Source organism: Oncorhynchus nerka, linkage group LG20 (assembly GCF_034236695.1).
Source record: "Oncorhynchus nerka isolate Pitt River linkage group LG20, Oner_Uvic_2.0, whole genome shotgun sequence".
In the NCBI taxonomy this organism is placed as follows: Eukaryota; Metazoa; Chordata; class Actinopteri; order Salmoniformes; family Salmonidae; genus Oncorhynchus; species Oncorhynchus nerka.
The window spans coordinates 28,115,734-28,135,417 of record NC_088415.1 but is presented as its reverse complement, the minus strand read 5'-3'; the positions used below and the strand labels follow the sequence as shown (position 1 = coordinate 28,135,417).

Here is a 19,684-nt window from a genome sequence, read left to right as displayed (position 1 = left end):
ACTCTTACTGACAGTTGCGGCTGCTTTGTGTGATGTATTGTTGTCTCTACCTTCCTGACCTTTGTGCTGTTGTCTGTGCCCAATAATGTTTGTACCATGTTTTCTGCTGCTACCATGTTGTGATACTACTATACCATGTTGTTGTTATGTTGTGTTGCTACAATGCTATGTTGTTGTCGTAGGTCTCTCTTTATGTAGTGTTATGTTGTCTCTCTTGTTGTGATGTGTGTTTTGTCCTATATTTATATTGTATTTATTTAATATTTTTTTTATCCCAGCCCCCATCCCCGCAGGAGGCCTTTTGCCTTTTGGTAGGCCGTCATTGTAAATAAGAATTTGTTCTTAACTGACTTGCCTAGTTAAATAAAGGTTCAATAAAAAATGGAATTAAAATAAAATATGCAACTCGTCTATTGCTATGAGTACATGGAATCTCAGCCCACACATCCTGTATATGTGAAGCTCAGAAGGATATGGTATCTTTCACACCTGAGCCAAGTAAACAAAAATCTTCCGGCGCCGACAGATGGCCGCCTCGCTTCGCGTTCCTAGGAAACTATGCAGTTTTTTGTTTTTTTTACGTGTTATTTCTTACATTAGTACCCCAGGTCATCTTAGGTTTCATTACATACAGTCGAGAAGAACTACTGAATATAAGATCAGCGTCAACTCACCATCAGTACGACCAAGAATATGTTTTTCGCGACGCAGATCCTGTGTTCTGCCTTACAAACAGGACAACGGAATGGATCTCATGCAGCGACCCAAAAAAACGACTCAGAAAAAGAGGGAAACGAGGCAGTCTTCTGGTCAGACTCCGGAGACGGGCACACCGTGCACCACTCCCTAGCATTCTTCTTGCCAATGTCCAGTCTCTTGACAACAAGGTTGATGAAATCCGAGCAAGGGTAGCATTCCAGAGGGACATCAGAGACTGTAACGTTCTGTGCTTCACGGAAACATGGCTCACTGGAGAGACGCTATCCGAAGCGGTGCAGCCAACGGGTTTCTCCACGCATCGCGCCGACAGAAACAAACACCTTTCTGGTAAGAAGAGGGGCGGGGGCGTATGCCTTATGGCTAACGAGACATGGTGTGATGAAAGAAACATACAGGAACTCAAATCCTTCTGTTCACCTGATTTAGAATTCCTCACAATCAAATGTAGACCGCATTATCTACCAAGAGAATTCTCTTCGATTATAATCACAGCCGTATATATCCCCCAAGCAGACACATCGATGGCTCTGAACGAACTTTATTTAACTCTTTGCAAACTGGAAACCATTTATCCGGAGGCTGCATTCATTGTAGCTGGGGATTTTAACAAGGCTAATCTGAAAACAAGACTCCCTAAATTTTATCAGCATATCGATTGCGCAACCAGGGGTGGAAAAACCTTGGATCATTGTTACTCTAACTTCCGCGACGCATATAAGGCCCTGCCCCGCCCCCCTTTCGGAAAAGCTGACCACGACTCCATTTTGTTGATCCCTGCCTACAGACAGAAACTAAAACAAGAGGCTCCCACGCTGAGGTCTGTCCAACGCTGGTCCGACCAAGCTGACTCCACACTAAAAGACTGCTTCCATCACGTGGACTGGGATATGTTTCGTATTGCGTCAGATAACAACATTGACGAATACGCTGATTCGGTGTGCGAGTTCATTAGAACGTGCGTTGAAGATGTCATTCCCATAGCAACGATTAAAACATTCCCTAACCAGAAACCGTGGATTGATGGCAGCATTCGCGTGAAACTGAAAGCGCGAACCACTGCTTTTAATCAGGGCAAGGTGTCTGGTAACATGACCGAATACAAACAGTGCAGCTATTCCCTCCGCAAGGCTATCAAACAAGCTAAGCGTCAGTACAGAGACAAAGTAGAATCTCAATTCAACGGCTCAGACACAAGAGGCATGTGGCAGGGTCCACAGTCAATCACGGACTACAGGAAGAAATCCAGCCCAGTCACGGACCAGGATGTCTTGCTCCCAGGCAGACTAAATAACTTTTTTGCCCGCTTTGAGGACAATACAGTGCCACTGACACGGCCTGCAACGAAAACATGCGGTCTCTCCTTCACTGCAGCCGAGGTGAGTAAGACATTTAAACGTGTTAACCCTCGCAGGGCTGCAGGCCCAGACGGCATCCCCAGCCGCGCCCTCAGAGCATGCGCAGACCAGCTGGCCGGTGTGTTTACGGACATATTCAATCAATCCCTATACCAGTCTGCTGTTCCCACATGCTTCAAGAGGGCCACCATTGTTCCTGTTCCCAAGAAAGCTAAGGTAACTGAGCTAAACGACTACCGCCCCGTAGCACTCACTTCCGTCATCATGAAGTGCTTTGAGAGACTAGTCAAGGACCATATCACCTCCACCCTACCTGACACCCTAGACCCACTCCAATTTGCTTACCGCCCAAATAGGTCCACAGACGATGCAATCTCAACCACACTGCACACTGCCCTAACCCATCTGGACAAGAGGAATACCTATGTGAGAATGCTGTTCATCGACAACAGCTCAGCATTTAATACCATAGTACCCTCCAAACTCGTCATCAAGCTCGAGACCCTGGGTCTCGACCCCGCCCTGTGCAACTGGGTACTGGACTTCCTGACGGGCCGCCCCCAGGTGGTGAGGGTAGGCAACAACATCTCCTCCCCGCTGATCCTCAACACTGGGACCCCACAAGGGTGCGTTCTGAGCCCTCTCCTGTACTCCCTGTTCACCCACGACTGAGTGGCCACGCACGCCTCCAACTCAATCATCAAGTTTGCGGACGACACAACAGTGGTAGGCTTGATTACCAACAACGACGAGACGGCCTACAGGGAGGAGGTGAGGGCCCTCGGAGTGTGGTGTCAGGAAAATAACCTCACACTCAACGTCAACAAAACTAAGGAGATGATTGTGGACTTCAGGAAACAGCAGAGGGAACACCCCCCTATCCACATCGATGGAACAGTAGTGGAGAGGGTAGCAAGTTTTAAGTTCCTCGGCATACACATCACAGACAAACTGAATTGGTCCACTCACACAGACAGCATCGTGAAGTAGGCGCAGCAGCGCCTCTTCAACCTCAGGAGGCTGAAGAAATTCGGCTTGTCACCAAAAGCACTCACAAACTTCTACAGATGCACAATCGAGAGCATCCTGGCGGGCTGTATCACCGCCTGGTACGGCAACTGCTCCGCCCTCAACCGTAAGGCTCTCCAGAGGGTAGTGAGGTCTGCACAACGCATCACCGGGGGCAAACTACCTGCCCTCCAGGACACCTACACCACCCGATGTTACAGGAAGGCCATAAAGATCATCAAGGACATCAACCACCCGAGCCACTGCCTGTTCACCCCGCTATCATCCAGAAGGCGAGGTCAGTACAGGTGCATCAAAGCTGGGACCGAGAGACTGAAAAACAGCTTCTATCTCAAGGCCATCAGACTGTTAAACAGCCACCACTAACATTGAGTGGCTGCTGCCAACACACTGACACTGACTCAACTCCAGCCACTTTAATAATGGGAATTGATGGGAAATTATGTAAATATATCACTAGCCACTTTAAACAATGCTACCGTATATAATGTTACTTACCCTACATTATTCATCTCATATGCATACGTATATACTGTACTCTATATCATCGACTGCATCCTTATGTAATACATGTATCACTAGCCACTTTAACTATGCCACTTTGTTTACATACTCATCTCATATACTGTACTCGATACCATCTACTGTATCTTGCCTATGCTGCTCTGTACCATCACTCATTCATATATCCTTATGTACATATTCTTTATCCCCTTACACTGTGTATAAGATAGTAGTTTAGGAATTGTTAGTTAGATTACTTTTATTACTGCATTTTATTACTGCATACTGCATTGTCGGAACTAGAAACACAAGCATTTCGCTACACTCGCATTAACATCTGCTAACCATGTGTATGTGACAAATAAAATTTTATTTGAACAGTGAAGCTAGCTAGCTGCCTTGAAGAAAAACCACTGACCCAAGACTAATTCCATATCCTACTGGACATTCTTGGAGCAAATACTGTATTTCCCTTAGTGTATATCCCATTGACATTGTGGTAGACCTCACTGTTTTCTATTTACTGTATCAGACCCAGATGTTTCATAGCTCTGGAATTAGGACAGTGGGTCAGAGAGGCCAGAAAATGACCAGGGGTATCCCATGACCATCTCCAGATATCACACACATGTGAAAACTGTATGCATGCAAGGGTACACACCCCTCCCCACAGCCTTATCAACTTACAGTATGTTATTTTATGTGATGTTGGTTGAGTAAAGAACCTTCCCCAATGTGTTGAAACAACTTGTATCCACTGAATGTAACATAGCGTGCTAGTGTTCAAGTTAAAGAGGGTTTACAGTGGCTGGTACAGGACAGGTCTCAAATATCACTAGGAATACTAGGAATACATCCTCTAAAACATGTAACACACATTTCCTTCCCCAGTGCTTGGTTTGATGCTTGATTAACCCCTACTGTCAGAGAACAAAGCCAGCCTCACTGTTCAGATGAATTCAGTTTGGAGTGAGTCGGGAGGGCATGGGAGTATTTAAACCCAATTTGAGGGAACAAGGGAACATTTGACCTGGTGTAGTTGGTAGCTAGAGGAAACAATCAGGTACTGGGCTGTTTAGGAATACGGAGAGAGAGATGGCGGAGAGCAGAGACTGCCGGGGTCACATCCCTGTGGTTTGTTTTTGGTTTCCTGTGTTAACAGCCTTTTTTGACTGGCTTCCCCCGGCCTGGAGAGCCTTGCGCCCTCCCGCTGCGCCCCGATTGGCTGCTGAGGACCTAACTCGGGAGCCAGACCAATTCCTTATCCCCCAGAGTCAGCACAGAAACACCGCTCAGAGGCATATTATTTTGATTGCCAGAAAGAAGGGGTGCTTTTCTTCCCGTTCTTTCTCTCTCTTTTTTTAAAGATATACAACTGGACCTGGTCTTTAATGAGGGACAGCGGCCGGCCTTCGGGGGATGACATCATCACCCTCCACTCTCCTCTCCCCCTCTCTTCCTCAATTTCTGAGAAAGACCTCATTGTGCTACTGTCACATGGAAATGGTTCACAAACAGCTGTGAATTTGGGATGTGTAACCATAGCCTCAGGTCAGTAGGAAGACCCACAACCAGAAATGTCTCTCCTAACAAGAAATCCCATCAATGGTTTGTGAATGGATGCATTTAAAGCCAAATGTAACTTTTGTCCTATGATCTGTTATCCCCCTATCTTTGAAGTTTCCAGAAGTCTGTGAACACCTAAATGCTAGCGATTTACCCGATGTTCAGTATCTCTTCAAGTTTCTGTTTGTGTTGCTAACATATGAATTATGCATTGGCCTGTACACACGCATGCCCACACACACCACCTTAGCTGTCCATCGAAGTCGATGATGACAGACACACCCCACCCTTACAAAGACAGTTCCATCCAGATTTTCTCCCTCTCCCCTCACCTTGACGTCCTGCTCCAGGGTCCGGATGAGTTCCCCGTCTACCTGTCCCGTCTGGGCCACGCGGAGGCTGCGTCTCTCGGCCTTGCGGAGGCGGTACTGCAGGATGCGGCAGGTCTTGTTGGCCTGCTCAAACTGTTGCCTCAGCTCCTGCAGCTGGTACACATCCTCCTCCATGTACATATCCCTCATCTCCAACATCTCAGAGCGCAGCTCCTCCATCTCATCCTGGGGAAAGAGGATGGGGGAAGGATGGAGTAGAGAGGATGGGGGAAGGATGGAGTAGAGAGGAGGGGGGAAGGGGGATGGATGGAGGAGAGAGGATGGGGAAGGATGGAGGAGAGAGGGGGGGGGATGGAAGGATGGAGGATGGAGGAGGAGGATGGGGAAGGATGGAGGAGAGAGGATGGGGAAGGATGGAGGAGAGAGGAGGGGGAAGGATGGAGGAGAGAGGAGGGGGAAGGATGGAGGAGGATGGGGGTGGAGGAGGAGGAGGGGGAAGGATGGAGGAGAGGGAAGGATGGAGGAGAGAGGATGGGGAAGGATGGAGGAGAGAGGATGGGGAAGGGAGGAGAAGGGGGGATGGAGGAGAGAGGAGGGGGAAGGATGGAGGGAAGGATGGGGGGTGGAGGAGGAGAGGGGGAAGGATGGAGGAGGAGGAAGGATGGAGGAGAGAGGATGGGGGAAGGATGGAAGAGAGAGGAAGGATGGAGGAGAGAGGATGGGGGAAGGATGGAGGAGAGAAGAGGGGTGAGAATAGTTGGAAATGCTTACCTACCATATACAGGGTCTTGATGAGCCAATCATTATACTCATTCTAATCATTAATGTACAGTATATGTCAGCATCTGATCAGTCATCAACACCATCATTGTCACTGTCTCCTTGGCAGGATGTGTATCTTCCTCTCAGAATTATTAACAATGTATATAACAACCCCATCATAACTGGTAGTCTACATAACCAGTCCAGGGGTAAACCCCTACAGAACACTGAGATTAATACAGAACTGAACTTTTCCCAGCTGACAAATACCTGAATAATAACAATGATTTATGATTTATGATTTATTTCAAACACAAAAAGCCTTAGGGGCTTAACCTGGCATTACCTACTACTACTTACATAACAACACAGTGTGCAGTTTGAGAGGCATTAGCCCAAATCCCTCAACCCCCCTGACAACGGGATAGTGATAAGGCAGATCAAATATTTAGAAGGGTGGTGGTGGATGAAATGTGTAGTAGTAGTAGTAGTAAATAGAAGCATTTTATCGCATGGCTAATGTGCGGAGGGCTGCCGTGCAGCGCACGCAGATAGAAGACAGGGGAATGTGGGTCAACCACTGCAGAGCTCGTCACTAGTGCAGCCCGGTACAAACAATGATGTGTGGAATGAGGACGGTAGGCACACTGGACTGCAGCATCTGCACGAGGCAGGCTACCTCCAGAAAACAGCTGCAATAGTCCGACAGGTGTGTAGAGGACCTGAGAACAGAAGCAGGGGATGAATGAATACAGCCGTGGAGGTCTGGTACTACTATGGCTGCACGCATGACCTGATTTTTACGACGAATTAGGCTGACTAATATAAAAGGATGTGGCTCCCCATGGCTGTCTGTGGTAATCGGCAGGTAGCCTAGTGGTTAGAGCGTTGGACTAGTAACCGAAAGGTTAGAAGATCGAATCCCCAGACAGACAAGGTAAAAAATCTGCCGTTCTGCCCCTGAACAAGGCAGTTAACCCGCTGTTCCTTCAGGGATGTCATTGAAAATAAGAACTTGTTCTTAACTGACTTGCCTAGTAAAATAAATATCAATCAGTCAGCTGGATTTGATGATTATGGTCAGCAATAAATCAAAAAAATCTAGCATGATTGTGGAAGTGTGCATGACTGTCCTAGTGAACCTTTGATCTCAGATGGCCACCACATAGTAGCCTAGGGAGGCCTATGTATACCATAATAATCATCATTCTAATTCCAAAGAAAGAAAATGTGCTTAAGGTAACCTAGAAGTTGATTGGATAACCCGTTGTCATGGCGCGCCTCTGCACACAGGCCTGTAGGATAATTCAATGAATTATTAAGCTCCGTGACGTGTGGCAATGATATTGGATGATAAAATACAATTAGTCAAGCTGTCTTAACCATGTCACTGTAATCATCCCGTGCGTAACGGATGAGCCCCTGAAACCACCTCTGATGTGTTGGGAATTCACTAACCACCTGACCATCATCAGCTGAGAAAACATTGGGTTTATATTCTGAGATAACACTGACCACCCTAAGTCGCTGTGCCTTCAAAGGGTGGTAATTTTGTTGTTGTTTTTGGACAAGAGTGAGGATGAGTTAACAATCTTGCACTTAAGAAGTTGTTGGCTATGTGGCCAATTTGGGTTTGCCCTGATTTTTTAAACTTGAAGTTCAGAACAGTAATTATGCGTGAATATTTTATGCAAATGAATCTAGGTTTTTTTGGTGATCCAATGAAAACAGTAGTTCGGCTCCATCTCTTAAAGCTGCATTCAGCAGTTGAAACAACAACAAAGTGACCTCCCCGCCCCGTTTCAGTACAAATTGAAGGCTGGGGCTGAACAAATGTAACCACTTTCAAATTCACAGACAAAGATATGGTTGCAAGTAGTGACCATCCAAAAGGATAGTTTTCACCATGCATAGTCCACGTTTTAAACATGTTCTGAGGCCATATAGTGTTTGTTTACAAACACTGGAGTAAAACAAGCTTATATTTTGGGTTGTCTGTGGGACTATGACAGTTGAACTAAGCTCATGGGGCATTTCTAAGTTATTTTCTTCAAGAATCAATGAGTACAAATCATTCATTTATACGTAGAAAATGTAGGTAGCAACTACAGATTGCCCCTCGAACAGAACAGTTCTTGGAGAGTAGGGTTTTGTTGTTGTTTTCTTTCACAAATGAGAGCAATCTGAGGGAGGCATTTCTGTAGTTGAAGAAAATCTGGAAAACATATGCTTACTTTTAGGTAATCGTTCTCTGATCTCAGTTCCTCGATTTCTCTGACAAATTCTTCATGCATGCCATCCATGAACTCTTCCGTCAGGTCGGAGAAAGCTAGGGATGTGCTGGCAGGCACCCGGCTGTCGAACGAGGTGAGAGACCGTTCATCCCCGGGAGAAATGCTCCCCCCTACGGTCTCCACTCCCAGGGAGATTCGGTCCTTATCCACTGGGGTCTTGGCGTGATGGTCACCACGACTACCCCTATCCGGTGGCCCATGTCCGAAGTCACTGCTTGGTTTATCGCCATCAAGAACCCCGCCTCGGCTGTTGGATTCGGTGTCACTACTCAGAGCGTCCGTGGATAGTTTATTCTCCTCCGAGGCACAATCCGAGAGCTCGGAACTACTATCCGTTGACGAACGTTTGCCCGCAGCGCAACCGGAGTCTTTGCTCTGGTCGTCGGAGGCGTTGCTCGCATCGGACACCTTCCTCCGACCACCTTTCATCGATTTACTGCTGCTCTTCTGGGCACTGGCTACCGATACCGTGGATTTTCCCGTCAATTTTCCTTTCTCAGATTTCGTCTCTTTCCCGCTAACCGGACTACGCCTGGACACCCGGCTGCCTAAATGTATGGATCCTGGTTTAACGCTCAGTGTTGGTGTACCGATTCCTCCACGGATCTTGGTGAGGGACCATCCAGGCACATCCTTGGGTCTGGCGGGTGATGGAGCCCGATTATTTTTTTTCTTTGCGTTGACTTGAATGGGCTGCACTACGGGCTGTTGCTCGAACTGGTGCTGTTGTTGAGGCTTCGCCTGCCCGCTGTTGGCGCTCTCCGTCCCGCTTTCCATTTTGTGCCTGTGTCTCCTTTCCTTCGGCGAGACAAAGTGAGTTGGCGAATTAACATCCGCCTTTGTCTTTGTCATTCATTCCGCTTTGACAACTACAGAAAAACAGAAATGAAACCCCTATCAATAAAGGCAGAAGAAGTCGAGCTTTTATCTCACAACTGCAAACAAATAAACTGCAGCAATCCCTATTAAACCGGATTTAACAGCGCATAGAGATGGAAACGGCAAATTAGGCTACAATAACATAACACGCTGTAGGCCTAATTATGTTTTATGGTTAATTCCGTTTAGGTTTTGGCACATCTTCTACTCATATTGCACTAACATATGCAACTCTATCTCGCCGAAGTGGTAGAAACAGAGTGGAAGTGTGCTCGCGAGTTTTTTTCTCCGCCCAGCTTAAGCGGTTCTGTCTGTGGCGAATCGCTGTCTGGAAATTCAGCATCACTTAGAGCTCTCTGCTGCCACCCAGACTTGTAGATCGTTTCAAGAAGCACAGGTTAAAAAAAGACATAAATCGGTAGAGGATGCACAGGCCTACTACAAACATAGGCTATATGCTATTAAATTCAGACTTAAACAATATTTGGACAGTATAGGCAGGCTGGTGTAAAGCTTTGCAGGAAATGGATGACACACATATAATTAATTCAGCCCAAATTTACTGGTAAACAATTAGGCAATGTTTCAAATGAAACCCCTGCCTTTCTTAGCTGGCCAAATCCATCAAATAACACATACAGTTCTGCTTATAGAACATGTTTACCAGGGGGTTTCTAGGATTTCAGGACATTGGCCCAAAGCCAGAGGTGGAATTTCAACAGATAAATGCATCAGTGTGGTGCACTGTGTGATGAACATAGAGATATTAGATCTACTAAGAATTTTGTTAAACATGAATTCATGTCGGTGAACTATCCCTTTAAAATAGGGCTTGAAGAAAGTATTGCAGGGGCTATGTTCCCCAAGTGCAGGGGGTTTGAAAATGTTCCTGCTATAACAATACATTTCTCCAAGTTGCCCCACCTTCACAACAAATCTAAAGGTGGTCGGGGCTGATTAGTTGCAGATACTTATCATCTTACAATACATAGGCAAGATCTTTTGTGTTTATGAGCTATTGAGAGACCCCTTACCATCTCTGCCTAGCAGCTTTCACACAACTAAAATGACTAAATCATTGAGGATAACAGTCATTTCAATACAGCACATTCTCGTTTTCATGACTTACAATCAATGACATAGCCTACCTACATGAATGCCGACAAAGATGCATAGCCTACCTACATGAATGCCGACAAAGATGCATAGCCTACCTACATGAATGCCGACAAAGATGCATAGCCTACCTACATGAATGCCGACAAAGATGCATAGCCTACCTACATGAATGCCGACAAAGATGCATAGCCTACCTACATGAATGCCGACAAAGATGCATAGCCTACCTACATGAATGCCGACAAAGATGCATAGCCTCTTGTCATATATTTTCAAACACCCAAGTAAGCATATTAGATTTCAATAAGTAGTTACATCATCAAAATTGGGAAGAAGTGGAATAATAAAATACTAAAAGGAATAACAGTACTGTTCTTACTGACAAGCACACTAATTATCCTATAATATGGTAGAAAATCATAAGGAATAGGACTTGTTCCACTGACAAACATCAGCTAATGTGAAAGAAAGAAAGTAAACAGAAAATCTGAAGAAGACAACATGCCATAGCCTAAATCTACCCAGGACTACACCCTAATCAAACTATGTCTCTCTTTCCCACTCTCTCCACTAGGATAAAACGGATACTTTGGGGATTTAAGGTAGCATGACTGAACAAGCTTGTTATTGAACAAATAAGCTAATTAGCAGTCCGCGAGTAGACTAGTTTCAAAATGGGCCAGGACGTGGTTCATTTATCAAATGCTTCCCTCAAATTCATAATAGAAAAAAAAAACATACACTACCGTTCAAAAGTTTGGGGTCACTTAGAAATGTAATTGTTTTAGAAAGAAAAGCATATTTTTTGTCTATTAAAATAACATCAAATTGATCAGAAATGCAGTGTAGACATTGTTAATGTTGTAAATGACTATTGTATCTGGAAACGGCAGATTTGTTATGGAATATCTACATAGGCGTAGAGAGGCTCATTATCAGCAACCACCACTTCTGTGTTCCAATGACACGTTGTGTTAGCTAATCCAAGTGTATCATTTTGAAAGGCTAATTGATCATTAGAAAACCCGTTTGCAATTATTTTAGCACAGTTGAAAACTGTTGTCAAATTAAATAAGCAATAAAACTGGCTTTCTTTTGACTAGTTGAGTATCTGGAGCATCAGCATTTGTGGGTTCGATTACAGGCTCAAAATGGCCAGAAATAAAGAACTTTCTTCTGAAACTCATCAGTATATTCTTATTCTGAGAAATGAAGGCTATTCCATACGAGAAATTGACAAGAAACTGAAGATCTCGTACAATGCTGTGAACTACTCCCTTCACAGAACAGTGCAAACTGGCTCTAACCATAACAGAAAGAGGAGTGGGAGGCCCCGGTGCACACCTGAGCAAGAGGACAAGTACATTAGTGTCTAGTTTGAGAAACAGATGCCTCACAAGTTCTCAATTGGCAGCTTCATTAAATAGTACTCGTAAAACACCAGTCTCAACGTCAACATTGAAGAGGCGACTCCAGGATGCTGGCCTTCTAGGCAGAGTTGCAAAGAAAAAGCCATAACTCAGACTGGCCAATAAAAATAAAAGATTAAGATGGGAAAAAGAACACAGACACTGGACAGAGGAACTCTGCCTAGAAGGCCAGAATCCCAGAGTCACCTCTTCACTGTTGACGTTTCGACTAGTGTTTTGCGGGTACTATTTAATGAAGCTGCCAGTTGAGGACTTGTGAGGCGTCTCCTTCTCAAACTAGACACTCTAATGTACTTGTCCTCTTGCTCAGTTGTGCACACATACACACACACACACACACAGCACAAAGATCCTGGTTAACCCCTTACAGGGTTATTACCAGCCTCCCCAGGGTCTAATGCAGGCTGATAGGGACCCCAGCTCCTAAAAAGCACATTAATAATAGATTAACACGCTGCAATGGCAATCTTCAAAGACCAATAATGGAATAATATCATAAAGTAAGTCATGAGTAGCTGTGAGCTTCCGCCAGGGATCATGTAACCATGTTACGTAAAACCTATCAAAGCGGATTTGCACAGAGATAGTACACGAAAGGCTGTCAGCCTTGCAAAACATCCTACTGGAAGAGCTACTATCTATCTATCTATCTATCTATCTATCTATCTATCTATCTGTCTGTCTGTCTGTCTGTCTGTCTGTCTGTCTGTCTGTCTGTCTGTCTGTCTGTCTGTCTGTCTGTCTGTCTGTCTGTCTGTCTGTCTGTCTGTCTGTCTGTCTGTCTGTCTGTCTGTCTGTCTGTCTGTCTGTCTGTCTGTCTGTCTGTCTGTCTGTCTGTCTGTCTGTCTTTTGTTTACTGTTTGAAGATGGGCATTTCTGGAAGATATGCCATCTGCTAGGTTGGGCATAGTGCAAACAAGGCACTTTGTGGTGCCAGGGCTACCATGGCTGCATCCTTGGCAGAGCCAGGATATGGCATGGAATCACAGACGGCACCGGGGCCCAGCGTTTTATCGTTCACAGAGCTGGAACAGGGAGGGAGAGAACCAACAACCACTAAACATGGAGATAGTGCTTAATGATCTTACACCTTTTTCTTTCCCTTCCAGTTTAGATATTTGAAGTCCATCCTCTCTGGATGTACAGGAGACTATTACCCATATAGAAAAACTGCTGTCCAAGCATGTCTTTACCATCAAATAATTGGAATCCAGTCATCCTCAACATAAGTTTTGAGAACTTGTAATGGCTATTATCTATTAGCAGTGCTATTACATAAGTATGCCAGCATTCTCAGAGACAGATTTAAACCATCATTTAACTGCTGGTGGAATATAAAGTAACATTATTTTTTTAATAGTATGAATAACAAGCATTTCCTCTGCTTTCATCCCAGAATAACTGTAATAATGAGATCAATAGTAGGACCCCCTACTGCTCTGTTGTCCCTCCAGAGGCCTAGATGAACACTATTTCTGGGGCCCTCTGGCGGTGCACTGCCACCAAGTCTCCATAGTGATGGTTGGGATGCCAACAATGATGATAACTGTATGCTCATCTTTCATCTGGCCTTGTTATTTTTTTCCTCTGCTTGTTGTGAGTGGTGAGTGACACAAAGGAATATAAATAGTAAAAAGATGTGACACAAATCACAGCAAATTATATTTACATTAATACAGTATGTGACCTTCGTATGCACAGGAAATCATACTTTCGATTTGAGCTGTCTTTTGGTCAAATGGGCAAATAATAATGTTCTCACAACATCTGGATTGCCTTCAATTAACTCTCAAAATAGTTACAGATTTCACTCATTAACAATTTTAATCTAGGGAGACAGCATATCATGAAAACTGAATAGATTTCTGACCAACTGATTGTGGAAGATCAAGAAAATGTATCACAGTTCTCTACCTCCATCTAGTGGGGATATGAGGAACAGCTAGTAAGGACATTGCAGGGGAAATCAGGGCGTCAGCAAGGAGCAATACGTATGACTACCCCCTGAAACAATGAACATGACTACTCCTTGAAGTAAACAACATATCCTCACAGAAAAATAAGTCTGTGATAAGTCATTTGTGAGAAGCCTATTTGATTACAAAATATTTGACACATCAATTTCAATGTTTCCTACGCTCAAAGCCTTCTTGGTCAATCTAAATTCCAAAATAATAAAATCGTTTAGGACCCATAGTTGTGATATGCCAAGAGATAAATAAATAAATAAATATTCTCTGAAGCACTTGAACTAAACTAGTCTGTTGCATTCTCCAGCCCTGGTTATCTGTGTAATTACCGTTCATAATGCTGAATGAATAACTCTTTCTCTGAAGCTGGCTCAGCAACTTCTCTTGGGTTGCCGTGAACCATCAGAGCGATGCCGCTTCAACATTGGGCATAATTATCCACTCTCTCTGTACATTCTCCCTGTTTTCAGGGGGGTGAGTAGACAAACAGGTCTGTGTTTTATTGAAGAGCCCAGAACTGGGCACTGCTTGAATAGAGAAAACAACTCCCTCACTCATCAAATCATCAGACTTATGCAACACAAGTTGGCCAAGATCCTGTCTGATCCACCCAACATCTCATCTGCTCTCAGCGAATGATCGAAGTTGATTGTTATGCTCTCTCTCCCTCCTCCTCTCGTGTCTCTCTCTTATCTGAAACACACACACACACACACACACACACACACACACACACACACACACACACACACACACAGTGAGTGCATATTTGTGACAGGGTCACTGCAGGTCATGGCAGCAGCCAGTAGTCATTGCTTTATGATGATCTAAGCAGGTGGGTGTATCAGTCACTGCTGCCTCCCTTATCGATTTGGCAGTGTCCATGAGAGCAGACTGAATGTGTTGGCTGTTGATGTTGTGTAGTAATGCCATGGGATGAGGAGATTTCAGATATAAATGATCAAAATGAAAAACAACAAGGTGGTGTGGTAAGAAAATCGACCAAGTATTTTCCATAATTATTAATGATTTCCTCTGTCCTCTGGAAATTGATTGTTGGGTCACATATCACTTTGATAGTAATTCGATATTTTGCCATACACCTTATCCCTAATGTGGATAAAACACGTTTTTGTGTCCGAATACTGAGTACAGTGTGTAATGTTTACAGTAGTAGTACACTCTGTTCTTCTTCCTGCCTGTCAGCATGTGTTTGTGTGGATCAGGCGGTCCATTCACGGATGCCCGATTGGCTTGTCATGAGACCGCCCATGTGGTCAAGCATTTCCGCTTCTGTGTCAATTCACACAGAGCGTTTGGTCACCCTGTCAAATTAAGTCAAGCGTCACCAGGTGTCCCAAATCTTCAGGTACAGTAATTATTTAACACTATATGTGACAGTTCTCTGAGTTTTGTGCATGTAATGGAATGTAATGTGAAGAAGCGCAAACTTCTGCTTAATCTTTGTTTTGATGCTAGCTAACAAGCTTTTCTCGACGAGCTCTCGGGACCAGCTAGCTAACTTTCTAGCTGAAGCAAGACATCACTTCCAAGTAAATTCAGGGTTATAAAGGTTGGTGTCGCATTGATGTAATGTTAGCTCCCTAGCCAGCCAATAGATTTTTACAACGTTAACACTTACTAGCTAGTTACTGTAACATAGCTAACTTAGCTAATGTCTCCCTCCTATTAATTTCCTACTATATCTAGTCCCATGCCTAGTTAGCAAGCTAATCTAGCTTTGAGTTATAAAATGCATTTACTTTCACTGCCATCCCTGGCTACTACCGACATCAGAGACTTGTTCAGTGAATGCAATACATGGGCATAATTTAACAGACACTATTATCCAGAGCGACTTACATTACAGGAGAAATTAGGGCCTTGCTCAAGGGTACATAGACAACCGTAGATTCGAAACAGCAACGTTTTTGTTACTGGCCGAACGTTCTTAACCGCTAGGCTACCTGTCGCACTAAAGGTGGGGATCAAATTTGATTTGTCACATGCACCGAATACAACAGGTGTAGGACCTTACCGTGAAATACTTACAAGCACTTAACCAACAATGCAGGTCAAGAAAAAGTTAATACAATATTTACCAAATAAACTGAAGTAAAAAAAATAACGAGCCAATATACAGGGGGTACCGAGATAAATGGTATGTCTGTCTGTGTCAATGCTGTATCTGTCAAGATGCGGAGAGCTATCTGCTCCATCAGCTAATGTTAGAAGATGTTCTGGCTGCTGTTAACCTCTGTCTGTGCTGGAAATGGGCCACTGTGACACTAGGCAGCTTCATGTTATTTGAAGTACCAGCATCTTGACAGAAATCAAGAAATGGTGAATTGTACAGATGTAGTGTGAATCCCATTTACATGATGCACAATTAGAGTAAAAAGATCCCCATGGGAATAGCCTGTGTATGGTGACTTTCTGTAATTGCCCAATCAATTAGCAGCATCCATTTCAACCCACGCATCTCTCATACTTACACAATCCTCAGAGGCCTTAGCTGTGTCAGCACTCATGACAAATTAGTTTTATGCCTGGAGGTTAGTCATTACCATTGAGGAGTATGGAAAAGTCTCTGACATGGTTGGTGCTTCAGGTATACAGTTTAAAGCACATCGCTCCTCTTGATGTTTTTGAGTTCCAGGGAGGATGCAGGAGAAGTTTTGGGGGCAGGATCCTCCTAGGTAGTAGTGTGTGTGTGACTGTTCTCCCAGGTTTCAGGTGACGCTGCATTGTGCTGACTCACTCTCTAGCTCGTGCTAAGTGGGTGTGTATCTGCAGACACCTGCAGCAGTGTCTTGCCCTGCCATTGGTTGCCTCATTATCAGTGTCTAAAGGTTTTAAGGTTACATTCCTCAAGGCTTCCATGAAGGACACCAGGCCGGAACGTAGCAACTTCCTCAATGTTTGTCTTTTATACATTGTCAATGTTGTCACAGGCGTGATGTGTGTTGGTGGTTTTCTTTTGTCAGTTACAGTTCGATTCACAGAGTAGCAGATAAAGCCCCACATTTCCTAGAATGTCCTCTACACCCGGAGCAATGTAAACCCATGGCCCTGTATCCGACTATTAGCACCTACCTTTAATCAAATACATTTTTATTGGTCACATACACATGTTTATCAGATGTTATTGTGGGTGTAGTGAAATGCTTGTGTTTCTAGCTCCAACAGTGCAGTAATATCTAACAAGAGTACAACAATGGAAATAAGTACCAGACTTTATTGTGTGTAATCCTCAATGATTTTATTAATGTGCATGTATGACTTACGTTTTATGTGTGCTTGTTTTTTTAAATGGTCGAATTAATAAACTAAACTAAAAGTAATATCTAACAATTTCACAGCAATACACACAAATTGAAAGTAAAGGAAGGGAATTAAGAATATATAAATATTTAGACGAGCAATGTCGGAGCGGTGTAGACTAAAATACAGTAGAATGGAATACAGTAAATACATATGAGATGAGTAGTGCAAAATATGTAAACATTATTGAGGTGATTAGTGCGCCAATTATTAGTGGCCAGTGATTACAAGTCTATGTACAGTGCCTTGCGAAAGTATTCGGCCCCCTTGAACTTTGCGACCTTTTATCACATTTCAGGCTTCAAACATAAAGATATAAAACTGTATTTTTTTGTGAAGAATCAACAACAAGTGGGACACAATCATGAAGTGGAACGACATTTATTGGATATTTCAAACTTTTTTTAACAAATCAAAAACTGAAATTGGGCGTGGAAAATTATTCAAATTGTTCAAATTTCCAAATTGAACATGTTTCATTATCTACTTGAGGCTAAATTGATTTTATTGATGTATTATATTAAGTTAAAATAAGTGTTAATTCAGTATTGTTGCATTTTTTTTTTTATCGGTATCGGCTTTTTTGGTCCTCCAATAATCGGTATCGGCGTTGAAAAATCATAATCGGTCGACCTCTTAATGCATACAGACATGATCAAATACCTATATTCATAGTTCTCTCTGTTATTTCAAATCAAAGTTTATTTGTCACGTGCGCCCAATACAAGTAGACCTTACAGTGAAATGCTTACTTACAGGCTGTAACCAATTGTGCGGAGAAAAAAAAGTGTGTGTGTGTGGGTAAGTAAAGAAATAAAACAACAGTAAAAAGACATTTGAAAATAAGAGTAGCAAGTTATATACAGACACCTGTTAGTCAGGCTTATTGAGGTAGTATGTATGTAGGTATTGTTAAAGTGACTATGCATATATGATGAACAGAGAGTAGCAGTAGCGTAAAAAGAGGGGCTGGCGGATAGTGGGACACAATGCAGATGGTTGGGCCAATTGAGGTAGTATGTGCATGAATGTATAGTTAAAGTGATTATGCATTTAAGATAAACGGAGAGTAGCAGCAGCGTAAAAGAGGCGTTGGGGGGTGGCACACAATGCAAATAGTCCGGGTAATCATTTGGTTACCTGTTCAGGAGTCTTATGGCTTGGGGGTAAAAACTGTTGAGAAGCCTTTTTGTCCTAGACTTGGCACTCCGGTCCCGCTTGCCATGCGGTAGTAGAGAGAACCGTCTGTGGCTGGGGTTTTTGACAATTTTTAGGGCCTTCCTCTGACACCGCCTGGTGTAGAGGTCCTGGATGGCAGGCAGCTTTGCCCCAGTAATGTACTGGGCCGTACGCACTACCCTCTGAAGTGCCTTGCGGTCGGAGGCCGAGTAATTGCCGTACCAGGCAGTGATGCAACCGGTCATGCTCTCGATGTTGCAGCTGTAGAACCTTTTGAGGATCTCAGGACCCATGCCAAATCTTTTTAGTTTCCTGAGGGGGAATAGGCTTTGTCGTGCCCTCTTCACGACTGTCTTGGTGTGTTTGGACCATTCTAATTTGAAGCTCTCAACCTGCTCCACTACAGCCCCGTCGATGAGAATGGGGACGTGCTCTGTGCTCTTTTTCCTGTGGTCCACAATCATCTCCTTGGTCTTGGTTACGTTGAGGGATAGGTTGTTATTCTGGCACCACCCGGCCAGGTCTCTGACCTCCCTATAGGCTGTCTCGTCATTGTCGGTTGTGTCGCCAGCAAACTTAATGATGGTGTTGGAGTCGTGCCTGGCCATGCAGTCGTGGGTAAACAGGGAGTACAGGAGGGGACTGAGCACGCACCCCTGGGGAGCTCCAGTGTTGAGGATCAGCGTGGCAGATGTGTTGCTACCTACCCTCACCACCTGGGGGCGGTCCATCAGGAAGTCCAGGATCCAGTTGCAGAGGGAGGTGTTTAGTCCCAGGTTCCTTCGCTTAGTGATAAGCTTTGAGGGTACTATGGTGTAGAACGCTGAGCTGTAGTCAATGAACAGGATTCTCACATAGGTGTTCCCTTTTTCCAGGTGGGAAAGGGCAGTGTGGAGTGCAATAGAGTGCATCATCTGTGGATCTGTTTGGGCGGTATGCAAATTGGAGTGGGTCTAGGGTTCCTGGGATAATGGTGTTGATGTGAGCCATTACCAGCCTTTCAAAGCACTTCATGGCTACAGACGAGAGTGCCACGGGTTTGTAGTCATTTAGGCAGGTTGCCTTTGTGTTCTTGGGCACAGGGACTATGGTGGTCTGCTTGAGGCATGTTGGTATTGCAGACTCAATCAGGGGAATGTCGAAAATGTCAGTGAAGACACCTGCCAGTTGGTCAGCACATGCCCGGAGCACACGTCCTGGTAATCCATCTGGCCCCGCAGC

At 44.2% G+C, this 19,684-nt stretch overlaps 2 protein-coding genes across 5 annotated transcripts in view; one reads left to right on the top strand and one right to left on the bottom strand.

The window, feature by feature from the left end:
* Positions 1 to 9,743, bottom strand: part of LOC115102193 (microtubule cross-linking factor 2-like) — a 94,692-nt gene extending 84,949 nt beyond the window's left edge. For all 4 annotated transcript variants that reach the window (XM_029621848.2, XM_029621852.2, XM_029621851.2 and 1 more), the window contains exons 1-2: positions 8,503 to 9,743; positions 5,507 to 5,731 (exon numbers count right to left, since the gene is read on the bottom strand). In XM_029621848.2, the coding sequence (XP_029477708.2) occupies positions 5,507 to 5,731; positions 8,503 to 9,414 (1,137 nt within the window). In that variant the 5' untranslated portion in view covers positions 9,415 to 9,743. The remainder of the gene's footprint in view (positions 1 to 5,506; positions 5,732 to 8,502) is intronic.
* A 5,481-nt stretch (positions 9,744 to 15,224) lies between these two features.
* Positions 15,225 to 19,684, top strand: part of LOC115102192 (oxysterol-binding protein-related protein 2-like) — a 35,948-nt gene continuing 31,488 nt past the window's right edge. The window contains exon 1 of the mRNA XM_029621838.2: positions 15,225 to 15,329. The gene's annotated coding sequence lies outside the window, so the exon portion shown is untranslated. The remainder of the gene's footprint in view (positions 15,330 to 19,684) is intronic.